Below are 22,995 nucleotides of genomic sequence, written 5' to 3'. Positions count from 1 at the left end.
GTGTTCTGTTCATCTCCACCCCTTTCCCTCCTTTCTATCACGCTCACACTGTGATCCTTAGTCAATCTCTCTCACTCTTCATGGCTACGTCTTCTCCTCTCCCGTTACCCGAACTCCACTTCCTCTCTCCGCAAACCACCCCCAAACGCCGTATCTCCTTCTCCAAACTCCCCTCCTCACCTTACTCCGTTTCCCGCCACGTCACCTCCAACGTCTCTCTCCGCACCTCGCGAATCCGCGCAACTAGAGAAGAATCCGCGTTGGCCGAGCGACTCAACGACGTCGAATGGACCGGAAACGGCGCCGCCGCCGCTGCTGCTGACGGAAATGGCGCCTCCGTTGGTGGATACGTTAACGGCGCTACTAACGGAAGCTTGGTGAAGTACGGCTACGAAAACGGAAACGGCGTTTCTGCGGAGGTGTTGGAAGTTGAAGCCTCTAATAAGCTGAGCGAGGATGGGAGGAAGAAGAGGTTGGAGGAGATTGGGAAAGAAGACGCCTGGTTTAAACAAAGTGGGAACGAACAAGTTGAGGTTCGTCGTTTTGATTGTTTTGATTGCGTTTCAGTAACTGGAATGAAGTATGAACGTGTGGCTTTTCGCAGGTGGCGGTTGCGCCTGGGGGTCGTTGGAACAGGTTCAAGACTTACTCCACAATACAAAGAACCTTTGAGATTTGGGGATTTTTTGCCACGTTTATCTTTAAGGCTTGGCTGAACAACCAGAAGTTCTCTTACAAAGGTTCGTCCTCCATTGAAGATTTTAGTAAGCTTGAAGAAGCATTGGTTCTTCTCTAAAACAAATTTCCTCATACAATTATGTGTATGAACTATGAAGTGCTCGCGAATCTGCTGAGGTCATGTCCAGGAATTTCGATTACAATAAAAAGGGTTGTGGTTTATTCATATGCGTCTCTGTAATAGGAGTGTGGGAGTGTTTGCTGTCCGAATGGACTGAAACTGAACCATTCAAAACAGATACCACCAAGAATGACTCCTTACTGGTTAAATTTTAAATATTATGTTAATCAAGTGAGGTTTTGAGTGATTGCAACCATAGACCAAATTTGTAGGGATGTTAACATGTTACGTTATAGTCATATGTGAAAAACTAAAAGCACAGATGTAGCTTATAAGCTATAAGTTAGGGAGCTAAAAAGCTGGAAGCTTACACCCCCTCTCACAAGTCACACCCAGCATAATATGATACTAGTTGCAACATTTATGATCCTGGAGCATGACAATATGGGTGCCTACTATCTAATAATGGATCTACGATAGACTCTAATACCAACTTAGAATTTGGGTCTAGGGTCTAGCATTAGCCATAATATCTCTAGTTGATGTGGGATCTCAACACACCTCCTCATGTTGAAGATTGGACATCTAAAGTGTGGACAAATGTTGGTGGTCCAATAACAACACCCTCTCATGCCTAGGACTGGATATATAGAGCATAGACAAATACAAGTGGCTTAATTACAGATCTAGAATAGGCTTTGATACCATTTTAGAATTTGGATTTAGGGCATAACTCAACCCATAAAATTGGTTTATAAAGTGAGGGTTGTCGAAGCTTTACAGGAGCTACATTGGCCATATCTCTAATATATGTGGGAATAAACACACCTCTCACCCTGCACAATGCAAGTGCTTTAAAGAGGCCACAAATAAGGCTGACCAGGAGTGACTGCAATTAAGGAGGCTTTCCAACAGCCTTGTTTTCTTATTGGTCTTTTACAATATTCTTTTATGATCATCATCTGTTTTAAAGCCTATTCCTAACTACAATTAAAAAACCATTTAATCTATGAAGTGTTTCTGTATTGAATTTGATGGATTTGTAGGATGCCAGTTTCTGTTTTTATTTGATCTGAAGATATTATTTGCAGGAGGAATGACTGAGGAAAAACAAACCTTAAGGCGAAAGGTTCTTGCCAAGTGGCTGAAGGAAAACATTCTTAGATTAGGTCCAACATTCATCAAAATTGGCCAGCAGTTCTCCACTAGGGTGGACATTCTTCCTCAAGAATATGTTGACCAGTTGTCCGAACTTCAGGTAAATTAGAGTTTTGAACATAATTTATAAGATTATTTCCCTGCATTGATATACTTTGAACTTGTTTCTATTACTTGTCATATGTCTCATATAAAAAAAACAGATAAAAGAAAAAAAAGTCTTGCATGTAGATTTGTTTTCCATTTGTTAAGGGACATGACTTTCTAATTATATTCTACCATTCTATTGACTGTTTCATATTCTATTATGATCTCTTTTAATTACCCTATAAAGTTTTTTTATTTTGTGAATGATCTTATCAATCTAGTCAATACTAATACTAGATGAAAGTTACATCTACTCTTTATTAGGCAAAAATACATTTTCATTTCTTATCTTCTCAATTTTTACCTGCTCAACCTATGTTCAAAACGGAATGACAAATGTTCTAGATGCATTTTGATGTAATTTATTATTATTATATGAGAAACAAACTTTCTTGATATAAGATTGAATAGATTCATTTGTAATCCTTGTATTCTCAAGTTTTAAGACTTCATCTTGCTCATCGACTTAGGCAGTAAGTGATAAAAAGCTATTGAGAATGTTTCCCTTTGAATTCTAAAGCTGATGACAAGATAATCACAACATAAAACTACATGTAAAAAAAGCATAAAACTAAAAGAGAAAAAAATAGTAAGTTTGCATTTCTTTGGTGCCTTAGTTATTGATTGTTTTCGGTTCAGGATCAAGTTCCTCCATTTCCCTCAGAGACCTCTGTAGCTATTGTTGAAGAAGAGCTTGGAGCTCCTTTAGGTGATATCTTTGATCAGTTTGACTATGAACCAATAGCTGCTGCAAGTCTTGGTAATTGATGTTTTACTTTGCACATCTTTGTAATATAGAAATTATGTTAAATTAATGAAGGAGCCAAGATCAAGTGTAGCATGATTCTACGTATCATATTTGATGAGAAGACTGGAATAGTGAACTCTTCTATTTTACCAAATGTAGGTCAGGTTCATCGTGCGAGATTAAATGGACAGGAGGTTGTTATTAAAGTACAAAGGCCTGGTCTCAAGGATCTTTTTGATATTGATCTTAAAAACCTGAGGGTCAGTGTTATAAATTAAGGCTTTTCTATAATGCTTATGGTACTATGAGCAAATCTGATATAACTTCTGATAATGTCTTTTCTTTAACCCCAGGTTATTGCTGAATATCTTCAAAAAATCGATCCAAAATCAGATGGCGCAAAGAGGGATTGGGTTGCTATTTATGATGAATGTGCCTCTGTCTTATATCAGGTGATGATTTCTGGAAGTTACTACATTGTTATGTTACTTGAGATTACTGAACAGTAAGTAATTTGTCTAGTTCTCCATCATCTTGGTTTAGTTCTTCTAAAAATGAAGTCCAATAAAATAAAAAGATTGTACTAAAACACTACCTTTTGGAGTTTGGGTGCATGGAGTGGGCAAGAGGCTTCTAAATTGGTATCTGTGGAATTGCATGTTAGGAAATTGAAGAAGTTCCTCTGGTTCATGGGAAACTTTTATAACAAAGATCCTAGAATTCTGCAGGGTGTTGGCTGATTGAGAGGGTCTTTTACTCAAAAGACAAAGGAGATAACTATATTTGAGTTGTTTGGATAGAAGGGATAAGGAGGCTTGCAATGGTACTTCTTTATGACCTGGCTAGGCAATGGAGTAAATTGGCAGAACATTATTTATGTTCTGCAGCTGTAATTCTTCCAAACATGCTTGTTGGGTGTTCCTGATTTCATATGTTGTTAGATGTTACTTGAAGTTTGAATTTTGTGTGAAATCTCACACTTTCACCACACTTTTCATTGCTCTCTATTAAACATATATATAGGGTACAAAAGGGAGGAAGACAGCTGTTTACACTAACACAATACAGTTGTCCCCTCAATAAAGCTGAACTACAATAGCTACAATATACAAAACTACACAAACTTTTTAACACTCCCCCTCAAGCTGGAGCATACAAATCATATGCACCAAGCTTGGAACATATAGACTGAATCCTAGTTCCTCTTAAGGACTTAGTTAAAATATCTGCTGGCTGGTCAATAGAATTGATGAACTCAGTGATAATCTCTTTGGACAATAGTTTCTCTCGAATGAAATGACAATCAATCTCTATGTGTTTAGTCCTCTCATGGAAGACTGGATTTGAGGCAATGTGAAGAGCTGCCTGATTATCACAGTATAACTTCATTTGCACCACTTCACAAAATCTCAACTCTTGGAGAAATTGTTTAATTCACATAAGTTCGCATGTAACCATAGCCATAGATCGATATTCAGCCTCTGCACTAGATCAAGCAACAATAGTTTGTTTCTTGCTTTTCCAAGAGATAATATTTCCCCCAATAAAAACACAATATCCTGAGGTAGATCTCCTGTCCATGGGACAACCAGCCCAATCCGCATCACAATATCCAGATACTTGAGTGTTACCCTTGTCTTCATACAACAATCCTTGTCCTGGAGCTTTCTTTTCATATCTGAGAATACGCATGACGGCATTCCAATGATCAACATGAGGATTTTGCATAAATTGGCTAACCACCCCAACAACGAAGGAAATATTAGGTCTTGTAATGGTGAGATAAATGAGTTTTTCCACAAGTCTCCTATATCTCTCGGGATCAGGATAAACTTCACTTTGATCTGCCATGAGCTTCAGATTTGGGTCCATAGGACTATCAACAGGCCTACGATTTTGCATGCTTGTTTCCTCCAGTATATCAAGAGCATACTTCCTTTGTGAGATCACAACACCATTTCCTGATTGAGTCACTTCAATACCAAGGAAGTACTTCAAATATCCCAAGTCTTTGGTCTGGAAATGGCTGAATAAGTGCTCTTTTAGCTGGACGATCTTAGTAACATCATTTCCTGTAATCACTATATCATCAACATAGACCATTAGTTAAACACATTTTTCAAGGGATGTATGACAATAAAAAACAGAATGATCTGCTTCACTTCGTTTCAACCCAAAAAGTTGTACAATATGACTAAATTTACCAAACCAAGCTCGAGGAGATTGCTTCAACCCATAGAGAGATCGATGTAGCTTGCATACCAGGCCATACTCCCCCTGAGCAACAAATCCAGGGGGTTGCTCCATATAAATTTCCTCCTCAAGATCACCATGAAGGAAGACATTTTTAATGTGAAGTTGATGGAGGGGCCAATGGCGCATGGTAGTCATAACAAGAAACGGTCGAACAGTGGTGATTTTAGCTATAGGAGAAAAAGTATCACAATAATAAAAGCCATAGATCTGAGTGTATCCTTTAGCTACTAATCGAGCCTTAAGCTGATCAACCTCACCATTGGTCCCGACCTTAATAGTATAGACCCATCTACAACCAACATTTTTCTTGCCAGGAGGAAAAGGAACAAGTTCCCAAGTACCATTGTTTTCAAGAGCCTGCATTTCATCAATCATGGCTTGTCGCCATTTAGGATGATCAAGTGTCTCATAAATATTGGTAGGAACAGTAAGAGGAGACAAACGATGATAACTCAAGAAATTATAAATAGGATGAGGATTACGAGTAGATCGAGTACCTTTCCTAAAGGCAATAGGCCAATCTGAATCAGAGTGATGAGAAGAAGTGGAAGAGGAAGGATCCATGGTTTGAGGATCTATTGGAGGAGGATGGGAATCACGAGGAGAAGACTCAGGCACTGTAGAACCAACTTGTCGTGTCCTACGTTGATATGTAATAAGAGGTGGAGGAGCAACTTTTGTTGAACTTGGTGGAGGAGATGGGATTCCACTAACACTTTGGTTGGAATTACCAAGTGGACCAGGAGATGGGACTGGAAGGACTTGCTGGAGGGAAGAAGGATAGTCCATGGAGGGTGAGAAGAAAGGTGTGTCCTCAAAAAAAGCTACATCAGCAGACATATAGTATCGTCTTGTAGTTGGAGAGTAACACTTGTAACCCTTTTGAAGACGAGAATAACCCAAAAAGACACATTTAATGGCCTTAGCAGAGAGTTTGTCTAAACCAAGAGAAAGATCATGGACAAAACAAGTACAACCAAACACTCTAGGAGAGACATGAAATAATGGATCATGAGGAAAAATAATTGAGTAAGGGATTTGGTTTTCAAGAGAAGAAGAAGGCATCATGTTTATTAAGAAACAAGCAGTAAGAACTGCATCTCCCCAATGGTGTGTAGGAACATTGGAGTTTAACATTAGGGAGCGTGCAGTTTCAAGGAGATGACAATTCTTCCTTTCTGCTATGTCATTTTGTTGTGGTGTATGAGAACATGTGTTTGGTTGCTGGATTGAGAGATACATGCTGTTGAAACACATGGTACGGAGGAGGATTGTGTTTGGTTGTTGGATTTTTCAGATTTGAGCTTCAAATATTCTTGGTACTTCTCATCAGAGAACTTAGACTCTAATTTTTTTGATTTAGATACATGTGTTACTTTGTCAGGAAAGCCATGTAAGGAGTAACAATTTTCTTGAGTATAACCCATCCTCTTGCAATAGGTGCATTGAGGACGTCCACTCCTTCCACCGCGGCCTCCTCTATTGTTACGACCTCCTCCTTTTCCACGAGGTGCAACCATGGCTGATGTTTTCACGACTTCAACTAAGTTTTCATCTTTCAACACATGGGACACACGAAGAAGTCTAGTAATTAGAGAGTCCATTGACGGAACTTGGTCACCAACAAGAACTTGATCACGCACATGATCAAAATCTGAATGTAGGCTTCTCAAAATAAGAACTATGTAAAACTTGTCCAGCTTCCTAAAATCAAGTTTTTCCCACTCAGATTTCTTGTCATTTGGGACAGCACCAACTCCTTTTTTCAAGTGGTCATGATATCCTTGGCCAAGAAACCACAACTCCACTGAAGCAGATCAAGACAGGTAGTTCTTCCAGTTAAGTATTGCAGTTGTGATGGTAGGGGTTCCAGAGAAGGAGAATACAGGGCCGGAAGAGGCCATTTCTGATCAAAAAGACGAAACCCTAACAAAGTAGAAGGAGGAAACGTGAGGCTGACACGTTCCAACTGTCAACACCGAAAAACAGGCTGAAATGCACCCAGAAGAGGCCGACGAAGCAGTTGGAGCTGGTCCAGTGAGATTCCGGTGACGGGAAGGCGACGAGTGGGCTTCACGCACTGGAATTGGTGTGGCTGATCTTCTAACCACGTGACTTGCAGGGGTGAGTCGCACTCCTCGAAGCGCACCCAACCTTGGCTTCGCCGGAGAATATGGTGGCCAGAGATGGCGGCGGCGGATGGCAATCAGAACGGTTACCCGCTTTGATACTAACTTGAAGTTTGAATTTTGTGTGAAATGTCACACTTTCACCACACTTTTCATTGCTCTCTATTAAACATATATATAGGGTACACAAGGGAGGGAGACAGCTGTTTACATTGACACAATACAGCTGTCCCCTCAATAAAGCTGAACTACAACAGCTACAATATATAAAACTACACAAACTTTTTAACAATGTTTTTTAAACTGCAAACGACAATATTATTTTTGCAAGTTTACTGTGGTAGAGTCTAGTAGATATATAACTGAAGAGTTTCTTTTTCTTATGGCAATGTTGCTATGATTGGGGAAGACAGAAAGAAGTTTGAGGGAATTTAATGCTTGCATGCATAACCAGCAGCTAGATCACAATTTTGCATTATCATAAATTGTTTATGTATAGGAAAACTTGATGTAAGAAAACCATCTACACAATACAAATATGGGCTTAAGATCATCACACATAAGAGTGGTCATTCCTGTTTCAGTTCCTGCTTGAGTTGTGAATCTGTTGTTTTGGTATGATGTATGCACGTGTTCTCAGCAAATAACATTCTCCGATCCTGTTACTGCAACATGGATTAATAATTTTCAGGAGATTGATTACACCAAGGAGGCTGCTAATGCAGAATTGTTTGCAAGTAACTTTAAGAACATGGATTATGTGAAAGTTCCTACAATCTACTGGGATTATACCACACCACAGGTTTAACCTTCATGGCTCTTATTATGCCAAATGTAGTAATGCACATATTTTCCATTTTATGTCTGAACTTATTTATCTATTATCTATGTTTCCAATGCAGATTCTGACAATGGAGTATGTTCCAGGGATTAAAATAAACAAAATACAAGCTTTAGATCAACTGGGTGTTGACCGCAAAAGGTTAGTAGAATCTCTATTTATTTTCTGGGCAAAATCACAATGAACATGTTAGATTCTTACCTTTTACTTTTGTGTATCTCTGTTGAGGATGGCATCTAACTTGATTCAAATTATTATTTGTTATGTTCTACAGGTTAGGGAGATATGCGGTTGAGTCATACTTGGAACAAATTTTATCACATGGTTTCTTCCATGCTGACCCTGTGAGTTTGCATTTTTAGAATCAATATCAGAAATCTCTTTATATATTATGTTACATTATATATGGATTAGCTATCCGGTAAATTGTATAGTAAAGCCAAAATGTTAACTATCTTTGAACTTGCTCTTATGCTGCAACATTAGCATCTATTGTCTGAGCAATGAGATGTATGCTACTTGTGTTTTACAATTATTATTCTTTTGCAAGTCTGCTTGGTGTGGGGGCTTGTATTTTGACAATCTCAGGCTCTCTCTCACTGCCCTAGAGTAACTGTTATCTGTTAAGCAATCCCCCTCCCCCATGTGGCACCACTAAATCACTAATGCTGACTTTTGCATTTGATTGATGGGTGGGTCTTGCCAATGTTGCCATCAAGCTGTCCCAAACACACCCTTAAGGGTCCGGATTGGTTTTGGTCTATGGGTATAAACCAAAAGTGCTTTTGGGGCCTTGGGACTCACAGGTATTGGATTCCTACCAGATGATCTTGTGTGTAACCCATACATGTTTACATTGTTCCTGCAGCATCCTGGAAATATTGCAGTTGATGATGTCAATGGTGGAAGATTGATCTTCTATGATTTTGGAATGATGGGGAGGTATGTTCTTTGTCTTCTATGGCTATTTCAAATATGAATTCAACAGTGGCACATGCACTTGCTTTAAGTTTTGTGAGATGGTTTGCCTTTTTACAATTATGTTTGGTATTGCGTCTTACAGTATCAGTCCAAACATTCGAGAAGGTTTGCTTGAAACATTTTATGGAGTTTATGAGAAAGATCCAGACAAGGTAGATGTTTGTCATAAATTATGTTGAATAATAATACAAGTATTGTACCATATTATCACATTCTTGACTCAAATGCTTACCAAATGAAGCTTGTGTTCTGGTATTAGGTTCTACAAGCAATGATTCAAATGGGAGTTCTTGTCCCTACTGGAGATATGACTGCTGTTAGAAGAACAGCACAATTCTTCCTTAACAGGTATTTATAAACCAACTTAGTGGAAATATATCACGAATGGAATCACCTCCAGTACTTAAACATTGATATTTCTATAAGTTGTTATTATTAAAAGGAAAATTTAAGGGTTGGAGAATCCAAGTCAAAATATTTTATCTTGAAAAAGAAAGGTTGTGCAGATTCAATATATTTCTTTAGATGGTTCGTTGGTCTGTTTCATTTATACCTGTCATGTGGGAGGCTGAAATGCATTGCTTGTTGAATGGGGTCTGTGTAGAAGCACTTGTCTGTCCTGATTTGTTATGATGTTAGAAATATATCAATATCTATCTGAACCTTTTAACTGCATATTTCTGATCAGTTTTGGATTTATTAGGTTAGTTTTTTTGTTGCACACTATAGGAGAATCTTCTCCTTAGGTTCTTCTTTGTAATTCAATAAACACTGATAAAAACATTCTTTCCTTTACTTTCTGTGTTTTCTGTTTCTCTCTCCCTGAAAACTCAATCAATTTCTGGATTCCTAACAATTTTTTAGCTCAAAAACAACTTAGGGTACTGATTAGTTATGTTTGAAACCTACTGAAATCTCTGACCTTGAATTAATGTTATCTACTACAGTTTTGAAGAGCGCCTGGCTGCACAAAGGCAAGAGAGAGAGGAAGCAACAACTGAACTTGGATTCAAAAAACCATTAAGCAAGGAGGAAAAAATAAAGAAGAAAAAGCAACGTCTGGCTGCTATTGGTAATGCACCTGGTGTAACTGAATGGATATTTAAGTTTAGGCTATATAAATGTGTGCATGCAAGTATTATTGTTGATTTATCTGCCATATGTGAAGATAAAAAATGTATTTGGGAAGAATATATAATATGCAGGCTATCTCCCACCCAACTACAATATAGAAAGGAATTGGGAGACACTTGACCTCTTGAAAGTTCAGGAGTGATCTTAGTAAAATTCATTCCTTCTTTTGTATCTGGACCAGTTTCTATCAGATACTTAGCTGTCTTGCTTTAAACAGGTGAAGATTTATTATCTATTGCAGCAGACCAGCCCTTCCGATTTCCTGCTACATTCACATTTGTTGTTAGAGCCTTCTCAGGTAAATGCAACAAGTTTAATGCATAATTTTGCATAATCCATGAATATGGTTATAAGGTAACAAGTCAATTTTTGTCTCTGCAGTGTTGGATGGCATTGGAAAGGGGCTTGACCCACGTTTTGACATCACTGAGATTGCCAAACCGTAAATATTGTCTTCATAATTTTTTAACTTTTTAATTATTTTCAATTATTCATGTTAAATATATGTTTTACGTATCTAACACAACTAGCCTTCCTGGCCATGTAGTTATGCCCTGGAGTTGCTCAGGTTTCGTGAAGCTGGGGTTGAAGTTGTCCTAAAGGTAGTCACAAACATGTTCTACTGTGAATTAAGTCAATATTATTGATTCTTTCTCTCACATCTATCCTATGACATACAGGACTTCAGGAAGAGATGGGATAGACAATCTCAAGCATTTTACAACTTATTCAGACAGGCTGATAGGGTTGACAAGCTTGCTGACATTATCCAAAGACTGGTATTTCCCAGATTTTCAGATATATAGTTCAAGTCAATTTATTTGATTCATACCTGTTGTTTGTTTTAAACTTTTGGTATTCTAGATCACTGCTTATTACACTTAATTTTTCCATAGGAGCAAGGTGATCTAAAGCTGCGAGTTCGAACTTTGGAATCTGAGAGGGCATTCCAGCGTGTTGCTGCTGTCCAGAAGACTATAGGGAGTGTGAGTCAATCTAACATGTGATTTATTTGAACTGTAAAGTTTACTTCTTTGGTCAATTTGGTTAAAGTTTGTTCTACTGCCTGTAAAACATGTATTTGTCAATCTTTGTGGGTATGCTAGCACCTCAAATTTATTATCTACCGTAAGCAGCTCTAGGTTCAATTGGCTGTTGTATGGTCAATCTTGCAAAGTCTAAGTTTTATGAAACTGAGATTAGGTTTTTTCACGTGGTGGCAATTCAGTACTATATTAAATAAAGTTGTAAGCGTGCCTGTAGATGAATGTAACTCATTTATCAGCTTTTTATACTTATTATGCCTACATTACTGAGTGCCCAACTGCCCATGCATCCAGGTATATGTTCATATATTGCAAAGGTGTGACTGTTTGATGTCTACCTTTTAACATATTTGTAATCAAAATCTCAATATTTCTATTTCTCCCATGGCTTCTAAATGACTGATGGATGTGTATAAATAGTTGTTGACTTTTGATACAATTTCATGCTTTTATGCATGCATGTATTGCAAGCCAGATGCATGTTTTTTTTAATCTTGTTCTCATTAATGGATAATATTATAGGAGAGACTTGGAAAACCTGTTGGCAAGACATGGGGTCTGTTTGATTCTTGGTTTTGATTCTCTTGAAAACTGTTTTCTTTTTCTTTTTTCTTTTCACCCCCTTTTTTTAAATAACTTGTTTGACAAGAGTAGTTTTTGAAAATGTTTCATAGTTAATCTCTTTTTTAGTTTTTAAAACTAAAAAAACATCTCCCAAGTTGTTTTGATTTTCAACTTTGAGTTTTTTATTACTCATGTTCTTCCTTTCTCTTTCACATCTTCCTCCCCATTCCTACTATCTAAAAATCAATTTAATAAAGTGTTTTATAAACTAATTTTTACAAATGAGAAAAAAAATTAAACACTCTTAGATTCATGTTACCGTTTTGTCAATTAACAGGCAGTAGCTGCTGGGAGCCTAATCAATCTTGCAACAGTTTTGTATCTCAATTCAATTCGGGTAAGTTGTTCCCACCCTGCATCTCTTTTTTACTGGAAGTGATTATAAAGTCAATCAATTATCTGGTGTGATCTCATTGCTCAGTCATGGGTTATCTTTTTCAGGTGCCTGCCATTGCAGCATATATCTTCTGTGCACTCTTTGGTTTTCAAGTGCTCTTGGGCATTGTCAAGGTCAAGAAGCTAGATGAACGGGAACGATTGATAACAGGGACTGCATAAGCAGCTACATGGTGAATCTTGCTTTATTTTTTATTTTTTATAAGAATGGTCTATACTTAATATATGTTCAAGTTATGATGTCATGCAAGAATTTTTATAAGATGGTGAAAAAGATCGTTTAGCAATTTTAATGCATGAAGGTCAATTTTCCCCCATAAATTGTTGTACAGTTTGTGACACTAAGCATGCATGTTGTGAACCTTTTAGAGCTGAGAAAATGTCACATGATGTCATCACCCAAGTACTATTGTATTAAGTCCATCTTCCAACAGGGCCTAGTCTCTTGCTAATGTGATATTTTCTTGTGTGTTGTACTCTTCTGGTATTTTTCAAAATAGAACAAAGAAAGAGAAGTAACTAGTATTAAATAACACTTGTTACCTGTTCCTCTATATTTTTTCTTTTTTGAAAAAAATAGTGCCATGAGAGCCTTTGACATAATTATTATCATGGAATACAGGTTAATGATAATTATTTAAGTGAATGTTGGATATAATTAATGAATCCGACAAATGCAAATTCTAATGTATATCCTTGTAAATTTTTTTGTCAAGGTTTATAAATGGTGTTCCATCCATTCCAGTGTCTATAATCTGTATCATAGTACACTAGGACGCTTTGGTATGTTGGTGTGTTTTTTCCTTGGTACGTAATATACTTTTCATTTCAAACATGGCTAACTTCAGAAACCTTGTGTTCAGTATGATAATTTACTTGGGCACCCAGGTATCATATATTTGGTATGCAAGCATCCTAGCTAGGGGCAAATCTTACTTGCTAGCATGAAAGTACTGATATGTAGAGTTAATTATATATAACAGATGCAAGTATAGGGTGTTAACAATACTTAAGCTGTAGGTTTTTTGACATTTTCTTTATTTATTGCTTTTTGCTTGGGCTTATTGCAGATTTAGGATTAGGACCGAAAAATAGCTCATGTTAAGGTCATGGTTACAAGTCAACCTTCAGAGCATGAAAAGGATTAAATGACCTGGGGAGCTGAAAGAAAGCATTACCCAACATTTCGGAAGACTTCAGCAAGTATAAAAATTTCAATTAGCAAATGATGGGGGCTTTCTCCATTCACCTGTTTCAGTTAATAAAAAAATTGTGCTCTACAATAGCCAATTGGCTTTAGAGCCACATTTTTGTCATTACACCCCACCTCCCTCCCAAAAAAATTATATGTTATTGCCCCATAGTAACATGTATAGGTATGATGTAGAGTTTGGATATATTCACAATTCACTACTACATTCCACGCCCGAACTTAACCGAAATCTGTCAAAATTCAGCTACTATTTTTCTATGTAGCATGACTCTTATTGTAATTACTATTACAGTATTATACAGTATGATGCAGCTTCCAACAAAAAATTGGAGAGGAAGCTTTGCCCGAAATTGACTTCCATAGATTTGTTCAATGAAAAAAAAATGGTTGTATGTGTCATCGATGTGCGTGTTGGATTTACATTGCAGAAGTTTTTCTAGATGGAATTGCAAATAATTTACGAGTTTCATATCCTGAACACCTTACTGCATTGTCATCATTGTGCGCAGGGTCTATTGAATTCACGTTGTCTGTTTCACCGCCTCTATTGTCTTTTATTTTGTGCTGTTTCCTATTTTGGCACTCTGGTTCTGGTCCTTGGGAAGAAATTAATTATTTTCTTTTGTCTAGACTCGTGCTTTTCATCTACGCGTTTCTCCAAAATATCAATTATCTTAATGTGTACATTAACGTTGCATAAATGTGAGCACCTAATACGCCAAGAAAATATAGCAATAAAAGTGACAAGGATGGAGCAGAATATGTAGAGGGAATCCCATATGCTAGATGGCTTGCAATCTTCAATTTATTATTATGGCATCCCACATGGGCATGTTCTGTTATCTCCATGTGTCTCTCTAAACGAGGGTTTTCGATGTCTTAATAAACTCATTTGGCTCTGGTCTGTGGAACTTGGGTAATTGGGTTGTACTAAGGTTGGTCTATTCTTCTCCTTAAATACCAATTTTCAAATTAAGAATCTCAAATGACAGTGGTTTCTTAGCTTCTTTAAACAGAACCCAAGTGAGAAGGCGCATGTCGCATTAATAAAATAAATCTCGACTTCAACGAGTATGTCGGTAACTGATTAAGATAAATTCTTTTTCCTGTCCCATTTCTCTGAAAATGTGAAGTACCTAGCTTCTATGGATCTAGAAGACAAGCAATAAGCTGTCAAAGGAACAAATTCATTCCTTTCAAGATTATCAAAACGCATGTATGAAGAAGAGGGGGAGAAATGGAAACAACCGGGAAGATACGAGATTCCAATCTTCTTAGATGTTTTTATAATAATATTTTAAAAGATATTAAAATGATTTTTGTAAAAAAAAAGTTAAGAAAAAAAAAAGGACAATTATAATAATTATTTTGCTTGAGATGACATGGTTTTGACCTAGGATAAATGATGGTGGAGGGATGATCGTTGTGACTTTATCCAGTCGGTGTGTGGAGGAGGTGATCAGGAGTAGAGGGAAGGGTGATTAATATAATGTATGATTTATTTTATTTTATTTTTATGTATTATCAATGTAAGAATTATTTGTAAATTGATTAGAAATTATCAAAAATATAATTTTTAAAGTAATTAATATAAAATTCAACAATTTTATTATACATGACAATCTATCTCTTAATAATAATAGTGTAAAATTTATTTACATTATTAATGTTTTTTCCACTTTGGTTATGTAACTTAATATAGAAATTAGATGTTTTAGTCTCTAGATGTGCACTTTAAATTCCATTTTGTTCTCTACTATCAAGTGTGTCATACCACGTTAAGAAAAACTTACACAATTTTTTTGGTGGTTGTTAAACCGCAACAAATTGTAACTTTAAAAATTGCTTGAAAATTAACAGAATTAAGAAACACTTAATGACAGAAACTAAAACCATCTAGTTTTAAGCTATAGAGAGTAAATGCGTAACTCAAGCTAAAACTAAAAGAAATATTCATATGGAGTGAAAAATAGTGCATGTGAGAAGGAGCAGCTCAGCATTTATCTGCTAATGCCATTACATTGCTTTTGCAAGCTTCATGATCATAGATGTCTTTTTAGCGAAACTTAAATCATGAGGTGAAATCAGAAACGCATAAATATCTTTTACAGTCTCACACTCCCGTGAGTGACAACTGATTGCCCAATAAAAAAACCAAAATATAGATTAATTTCAGTTTTTTCCACTGGCGACAATTTACATGTTACATAAAAAAACAGAACGTTGAGTATCGGTTACTCAAAATTGTCCTTTGCCATTCTTGATCGCATGTTTTTGCATAGAGTCAACGAGGTTCCATAATTTTGAGGAAGTTTTGGACAAACAAAAACGTTCGTACGCTGCACTGTGCATAAACTTTATATAGAAATTATGATAAGTAAGTAATCTGAAAATGACATTTTTTTTCTTTGCTTAGTTTTTGCAATTGATGGATACTGGATAACATAATTTAACCGAACATTTTGCAATAAACAGTAGTGAACTAAGCTAATAGATTTATCCATTGTGATTACGAGCATTGCTAGTTTAGACAAAGCATGAATGATTACCAGTTACAACTACTATACACTATCCTGGAAAGAAATTAATGAGGAATGAGTTCATATATAATACAAACAATATATGAAGCAAAGTGTATGATATCTAAGGCAAGAAGTTGGTGTAGATGTAGTCTTCATTCTCCAAAACTGTGTCTTCCAACCCACCATTTCCTTCCTTGTATTCAAAGCCTTGTTTTTCACAGCCACCTGATCTTCTCTGCATAACACAATAACCCCAGTTATTAATTAAGCCATAAACGTACCATTGAAATATATATATTCCAACTCGCTTCTTTTGTTTTTTTTAATCTGTAGGAGTTCAACACGATATTAGTGAGTTATAATGCTCACAAACCATATTCAACCAACCCTTTAGTGTTTGATTTCTTATTTTGAGAACGAATGCACAAGCTTAAACACATTCATAAATTAAAAACACCCGAATAGAAATATCAATTCAAAACACTCACGACAGTGGTAGAACTCTTAGAACACACAACTCGTTCGTTGGTAACTGCTTGCCCTTGAACAACAGTGAAGATGAAAACCAGGAAGAGAAGCAATGCTGGCTTGGAGAGTCTCATTTTATTGTACCTGGCCTGCCTGGAAACTTTGGAACCTTTGGGGTTATTAAAAGTAATAGTATGATTATGAATGTGAATGAACGATGTTCAATTCATCTAACAAACTAAAAAATATTAGCTAGCTCTTATAACAATGCACATTGAGTAGAACTAATTTTGTTATAAGAAATGGGAACTACAATTATAATATTAAATCATGTTTCAACGGTGATAATTAAATGATAAATCTCTTAAAAATTAAATGATAAATCATGATTTTTTAAGTAGTCACATATACAAATCTTTTTAAACCTATTTTTTTCTTATTAATAAAAATTCAATAGTGATTTATAAATATTCTATTGTATTTAATATTCGTTGTTTAAATTTAAATACTAATTAATCTAATTATGGAATGTATTTTTTCTTTCTAAATAAAAAATTAAGAAATGAAATAATTAATTTTGATTTGATATAATATGAATGTTTATTACTCATGAATGCATGATATAAAAAGTCAAACGATTAGTAAAGAAAAAGTCAAACGATTTTATTAGGAAATAAAATATGATTTAGTTTCATTAAAAAAATGTAATTATGGAGGAAAAATTCTTTTATTCATAAAACTTGAATAAATAATGGACCTAAAATTATCTCAATATTTGTGTTATTTATCTTGAATTTAAACCTGTTTAATTCCTTATTATTTAGAACCACAAATGTTGATAACTAATTATTGTTTAATAAACGATTGTAGCCAAAGATATATCAGTGTCATTTTGTTTATTAAGTAAGTGGTAGCAATGCCGTTGAGGGAGAATGAGATGATTGATGATTGAAATCAATGGTAGAAGATAGAAACCCCATCCCATGTGGGTGCATCATTCTATTTGCACCCTCCCACTCCTTTCCCTCTTATTTTCTTACTCCTTGTCATACCCAAACGGAGAGGACGAAGGGCTTGTCCTTTACAGACTGTACTTACTCCCTCGCCCCCACCAACCAACACTCTCCATTCTCATTTCTCTATATAAATAACCAAACCCTACTATACTATACTCTCCATTCTCTATACCTCTTCCTCCCTCCAATGCTAGGTTTCCTCTTTTCTCTCTCTCTAGATGATTAATAATTAAGGTGTCTCTGTCTCTGTTTCCGACCACATTGACTCCGATGAATTCCCCACCCAACTTCTTGTCCCTGTTGCTGTCTCTTCTCTTGCTCACTATCTCTACTCCTTCCTCCTCCCTCCCGGAGCTCAGATCTCTCCTCGAATTCAAGAAAGGCATAACCCGAGATCCGGAGAAGCTTCTAGACTCATGGGCCCCCACCACCGTCGCCGACTCCACCTCCACGTGTCCTTCCTCCTGGCAGGGCGTCTTCTGCGACGAGGAGTCCGGCAACGTCACCGGAATCGTCCTCGATCGCCTCAACCTCGGCGGCGAGCTCAAGTTCCACACTCTTCTCGACCTCAAGATGCTCAAGAACCTCTCGCTCTCCGGCAACGCCTTCAGCGGCCGCCTACCCCCCTCGCTAGGGTCACTTTCGTCACTCCAGCATTTGGATCTTTCTCAGAACAAGTTCTACGGCCCCATCCCGGCTCGGATCAACGACCTGTGGGGCCTCAATTACCTCAATTTGTCCAACAACAACTTCAAGGGCGGTTTCCCAAGCGGCCTCAACAACCTTCAGCAGCTTCGCGTTCTCGATTTGCATGCAAACCAACTCTGGGCCGAAATTGGGGACGTGCTCTCCACGCTCCGGAATGTGGAGCGCGTGGATTTGAGCCTCAACCAGTTCTTCGGTGGACTCTCCCTAACGGTTGAGAATGTTTCCGGCTTGGCCAACACCGTGCATTTTCTTAACCTGAGTCACAACAACTTGAACGGTCGTTTCTTTACAAACTCCACCATTACCCTGTTTCGTAATTTGCAGGTTTTGGACTTGAGTGGTAACTCCATCACTGGGGAGCTTCCTTCTTTTGGTTCCTTGCTGGCGCTTCGCGTTCTCAGGCTTCCTCGGAATCAGTTGTTTGGTTCTTTGCCGGAGGAGCTCTTGCAGACTTCAATGCCGTTGGAAGAATTGGATCTTAGCTTCAATGGGTTTACTGGTAATTATTGCAGAATTGATCCCTATTTATGTCTTTTAAGTTTTCTTGGGAATGAGATTGTTGAAATTTTATTGATTTGATATTAAATTTAGTTGCATTGTGTTCTGTTACTGCCTGAACCTAAATGGAAAGCAGGGAAGGTAAAAATTGCGTGCGTGCGTGTGTGTGCATTTGGTTGTGTATTTTGTGCATGCACATGCAGTTTTGTAATGTTAGATATAGGGAAAGGCACAAATGTGTGTGTGTGTGTGTGCATTTGATTGTGTTTCTGTGCATGCACATGCAGTGTTGTATTGTTAGAGAAGGGAAAAGTTCATGCCAGAAAACCCGGGACTGCTTTGATCTTAGAATAGTGTTCTACTGCCGAAAAGGTCTTGGCTGTGAGTCGAGGGGGGAAGTTGTTTGAATGAAAGTTCATGAATTCGGTTTTGCGTGTGCTCGAATGGAAACCATGATGTATGCAAAAACTAAAATCAACACGTGTTTGTGAATAGGGAGAGAAAAGAATAAGAGGGGGAATGAATGATGTTTAACTCTGTAATGCATTTCTTCTTATGAAACGTTCTTTATGGATGATCTTCCTTACCTCCCAGTCAGGCAGTATTAGTTTGGCTTTTCTCTGCATCTTATGATGCCTGGTATTTGACTCATTTGTTTATCATATCTTCTAATGCAGTGATGACCTATGGCTGTAGAATTGTCGTGTTATAACTTTACCAATTTATAATGTTTACTCTTGGCTTTTAGTGGCTGTATTCTAAGCACATTATATCATTTAAAGCTTTTGTTTTGCATTTTACAATTGAATTTACTTGTTTCAAGTGAATATACCAATTTGGTTTCACAGTTGTCATGCAATTTTTCTTGAGTCTCTTTTAATAAAGTTAATAAACGATCTTTCATCATGGTTTATGAAGAATTTGAGAAAAATTAGACAGTAAACTCAGTACTTTGTTAATTAATTTACATTTCTTTGCTTATGTACAGGCTCAATCGGTGTAATCAACTCTACAACTTTAAATATTTTGAATCTTTCATCCAATAGTTTATCAGGCTCCTTGCCAACTTCTTTGAGAAGATGTACAGTCATTGACTTGAGCAGGAATATGTTATCTGGTGACATTTCTGTTATACAGAACTGGGAAGCCCCATTGGAGGTCATTGTTCTGAGTTCAAACAAGCTGTCAGGATCCTTGCCTTCTATTTTAGAAACCTATTCAAAATTGTCTACTGTTGACTTAAGTTTGAATGAACTTAAGGGATCCATTCCACGAGGTTTAGTTGCTTCATCGTCAGTGACAAGACTAAATCTTTCTGGAAATCAATTTACAGGACCGCTTCTGCTTCAAAGTTCAGGAGCAAGTGAATTACTACTTATGCCTCCTTATCAACCAATGGAATATCTTGATGCATCTAATAACTCCTTAGAAGGTGTCTTACCTTCTGAAATAGGTAGGATGGGTGCGCTTAGACTGCTGAATCTGGCAAGGAATGGGTTTTCTGGACAGCTGCCAAATGAATTGAATAAACTTTTTTATTTGGAGTACCTCGATTTGTCTAACAACAATTTTACTGGGAATATTCCTGATAAGCTTTCATCCAGCTTAACTGCATTTAACATGTCCAATAACGATCTATCTGGCCATGTTCCTGAAAATTTGCGGCATTTCTCTCCTTCATCCTTTCGCCCTGGAAATGGAAAGCTAATGTTACCAAATGATTCTCCCGAGACTTCTTTGGTGCCTGATAACATTCCAGATAAGGGTAGACATCATAGTTCAAAGGGTAATATAAGGATAGCTATTATTCTTGCCTCTGTGGGTGCTGCTATTATGATTGCTTTTGTTTTATTGGCTTATCATCGAACACAATTAAAAGAATTTCATGGAAGAAGTGAGTTCACTGGTCAAAATACTAGAAGAGATGTTAAGTTAGGAGGACTTTCGAGGTCTTCCCTCTTCAAGTTCAATACAAACGTTCAACCCCCAACATCTTCATTGAGCTTTTCAAATGACCACCTGTTGACTTCCAATTCAAGGTCACTCTCTGCTGGACAGTCAGAGTTTATAACTGAAATTTCTGAGCATGGCTTAACTCAGGGAATGGTGGCTACTAGTTCAGCATCTTTAAATCCTAATTTGATGGATAACCCTCCCACTTCATCTGGAAGGAAGTCTTCTCCCGGTTCTCCATTGTCATCTTCACCCCGTTTTATAGAGGCTTGTGAAAAGCCAGTAATGTTGGATGTTTACTCACCAGATCGGTTGGCTGGGGAACTGTTTTTCCTGGATTCTTCCCTAGCATTCACTGCAGAGGAATTATCTCGAGCTCCAGCTGAAGTTCTTGGCAGAAGTAGCCATGGCACTTTATACAAAGCAACTCTGGACAGTGGTCATATGTTGACTGTAAAATGGTTACGGGTGGGATTGGTCAAACATAAAAAGGAATTTGCTAGAGAAGTTAAAAGGATCGGTTCTATGAGGCATCCAAACATTGTCCCATTACTAGCATACTATTGGGGGCCTAGGGAACAAGAGAGGCTTCTTTTAGCTGACCATATACATGGGGACAACTTGGCTCTTCATCTCTATGGTAATATAGTTTAACATATCTGTCAACATATCTCACTTCCATCCCCTACATTTTCAACAATGTGCCTTTATATATATATATATTCATTTCCTGCATTTATTTTGTCCTATGGTCAGAATTTTGTATACAAACCATTGCATGGATTTTGGGTTTTTTTGTTTGAGATAAAAGTTAAATAGCTGGATGATGTCATCTATCCCATCTGCCACTCAATTTTTATTGGCTGGCAGACAATGGCTCATCTTGGATAGTGTGTTTGAAACTTTCTCTGTTGTATAAGTTGCATGCCTATTTTGAGGTGTATTGCCTTCAGGGGCTGTGTCTGTCTAAATGTTGGGGGTACTTTTTTTTTTTCTGCCACAGTATCCTCAAGGTACACCTTGTCAACAGTTCACATAAAACATGTTTAAAGCTCTTGATTTCTCTAGGCAAGAGTGTTTTGATATGATGATATGAGCTTTTTGTTAGTTTTGTGTAATATCAATGTATCTGTTTGCACAGAGAGCACACCCCGGAGGTACTCCCCATTATCATTCAGCCAGAGAATAAGAGTTGCTGATGATGTTGCTCGATGTCTTCTATACCTTCATGATCGAGGACTTCCCCATGGAAATCTAAAGCCAACAAATATAGTGTTAGCAGGCCCTGATTTCAATGCTCGTCTTACTGACTATGGTCTGCACCGGCTGATGACGCCAGCTGGAATTGCAGAGCAGATACTAAATCTCGGGGCACTTGGATACCGTGCTCCAGAACTCGCTACTGCATCCAAACCAGTTCCATCCTTTAAGGCTGATGTGTATGCACTTGGTGTGGTCCTAATGGAATTGTTAACAAGAAAAAGTGCAGGTGACATAATATCGGGGCAATCGGGTGCTGTTGATCTTACAGATTGGGTTAGGCTGTGCGAGCGAGAAGGAAGGGTAAGGGACTGTATTGACAGAGACATTGCAGGTGGGGAAGAATCCAACAAAGAGATGGATGAACTGCTTGCAATATCTCTCAGGTGTATTCTCCCTGTAAATGAGAGGCCTAACATCAGACAAGTTTTTGACGATCTGTGTTCAATATCGGTTTGAAATTTTTGTACATGCGTCTGGGAATTAGTTTTTTTATTTTTGGTTCCTCGACCCATTGTTATTTTCTCATTCTTTGTACCCCTCTTGTCTCTCCTCCTTAATTGTTTTCTGGCCTTATTTTGGGCTAATCATCCTATTCTTTTCTTCTATTTTTCTCTTTTATTAGAAAAAGAAAAACAGTATTTCTTGTAAAGTGACCATCATTGATTAATCGACGGCAGTGTTTGTGTTTTGATTTGAAACGGAGATGTCTCAGTTCTTTTCTCTTAAACTCCAGTGAACTGTACTTTTTTTTTTTTTTGTCTCTTTTATGTTTTCTCGTTGAAGTCTTCGAAAAGTAAATAGTCGTTATTAAATTAAGATTCCCTTAGTCGGATTGGATGATAGGTGAATCAGCCATTTCTTGACCAATCCGGTTTAAGAACAAGTTATTTGGTTTTGCCAGAAAATTGTCTTATTTATTTAATCAGGAATCATCACATGTGGAGTTATGGATTTAACCCTTAAGTTGGAGTTCGGTAAAGTCTTAGGTGACATTTCAGGTATTGAAAATTTAACATTCCGTAAAAGTTTTCTTAGGATCGTAATTTACTTTTACTGTAATCAACCCGCGTAATTCAGGGGCGGATGAGTAAATAT

At 37.2% G+C, this 22,995-nt stretch overlaps 2 protein-coding genes across 2 annotated transcripts; both read left to right on the top strand.

The window, feature by feature from the left end:
* Positions 1 to 6: 6 nt before the first annotated feature.
* Positions 7 to 13,871, top strand: LOC114415712 (protein ACTIVITY OF BC1 COMPLEX KINASE 8, chloroplastic-like). The gene is made up of 21 exons (XM_028380540.1): positions 7 to 533; positions 605 to 740; positions 1,891 to 2,057; positions 2,744 to 2,864; positions 3,012 to 3,112; positions 3,206 to 3,304; positions 7,929 to 8,039; positions 8,140 to 8,219; positions 8,353 to 8,422; positions 8,947 to 9,020; positions 9,142 to 9,211; positions 9,319 to 9,407; positions 10,007 to 10,131; positions 10,411 to 10,491; positions 10,575 to 10,635; positions 10,741 to 10,795; positions 10,874 to 10,972; positions 11,090 to 11,179; positions 12,141 to 12,200; positions 12,305 to 12,432; positions 13,330 to 13,871. The coding sequence occupies exons 1-20, from the start codon at positions 81 to 83 to the stop codon at positions 12,419 to 12,421; spliced, it is 2,259 nt and encodes a 752-aa protein (XP_028236341.1). The 5' UTR covers positions 7 to 80; the 3' UTR covers positions 12,422 to 12,432; positions 13,330 to 13,871.
* A 3,585-nt stretch (positions 13,872 to 17,456) lies between these two features.
* LOC114415711 (probable inactive receptor kinase At5g10020) lies at positions 17,457 to 22,598 on the top strand. Its single transcript, XM_028380539.1, has 3 exons — positions 17,457 to 18,685; positions 19,673 to 21,277; positions 21,779 to 22,598. Exons 1-3 carry the CDS (start codon positions 17,749 to 17,751, stop codon positions 22,354 to 22,356), a joined length of 3,120 nt encoding a protein of 1,039 aa, XP_028236340.1. The 5' UTR covers positions 17,457 to 17,748; the 3' UTR covers positions 22,357 to 22,598.
* Positions 22,599 to 22,995: the final 397 nt, after the last annotated feature.

The sequence above is a fragment of the Glycine soja genome, chromosome 6 (assembly GCF_004193775.1).
Source record: "Glycine soja cultivar W05 chromosome 6, ASM419377v2, whole genome shotgun sequence".
NCBI lineage: Eukaryota > Viridiplantae > Streptophyta > Magnoliopsida > Fabales > Fabaceae > Glycine > Glycine soja.
Note: the sequence above shows the minus strand (reverse complement) of the source record. Positions and strands in the feature narration are given on the sequence as shown.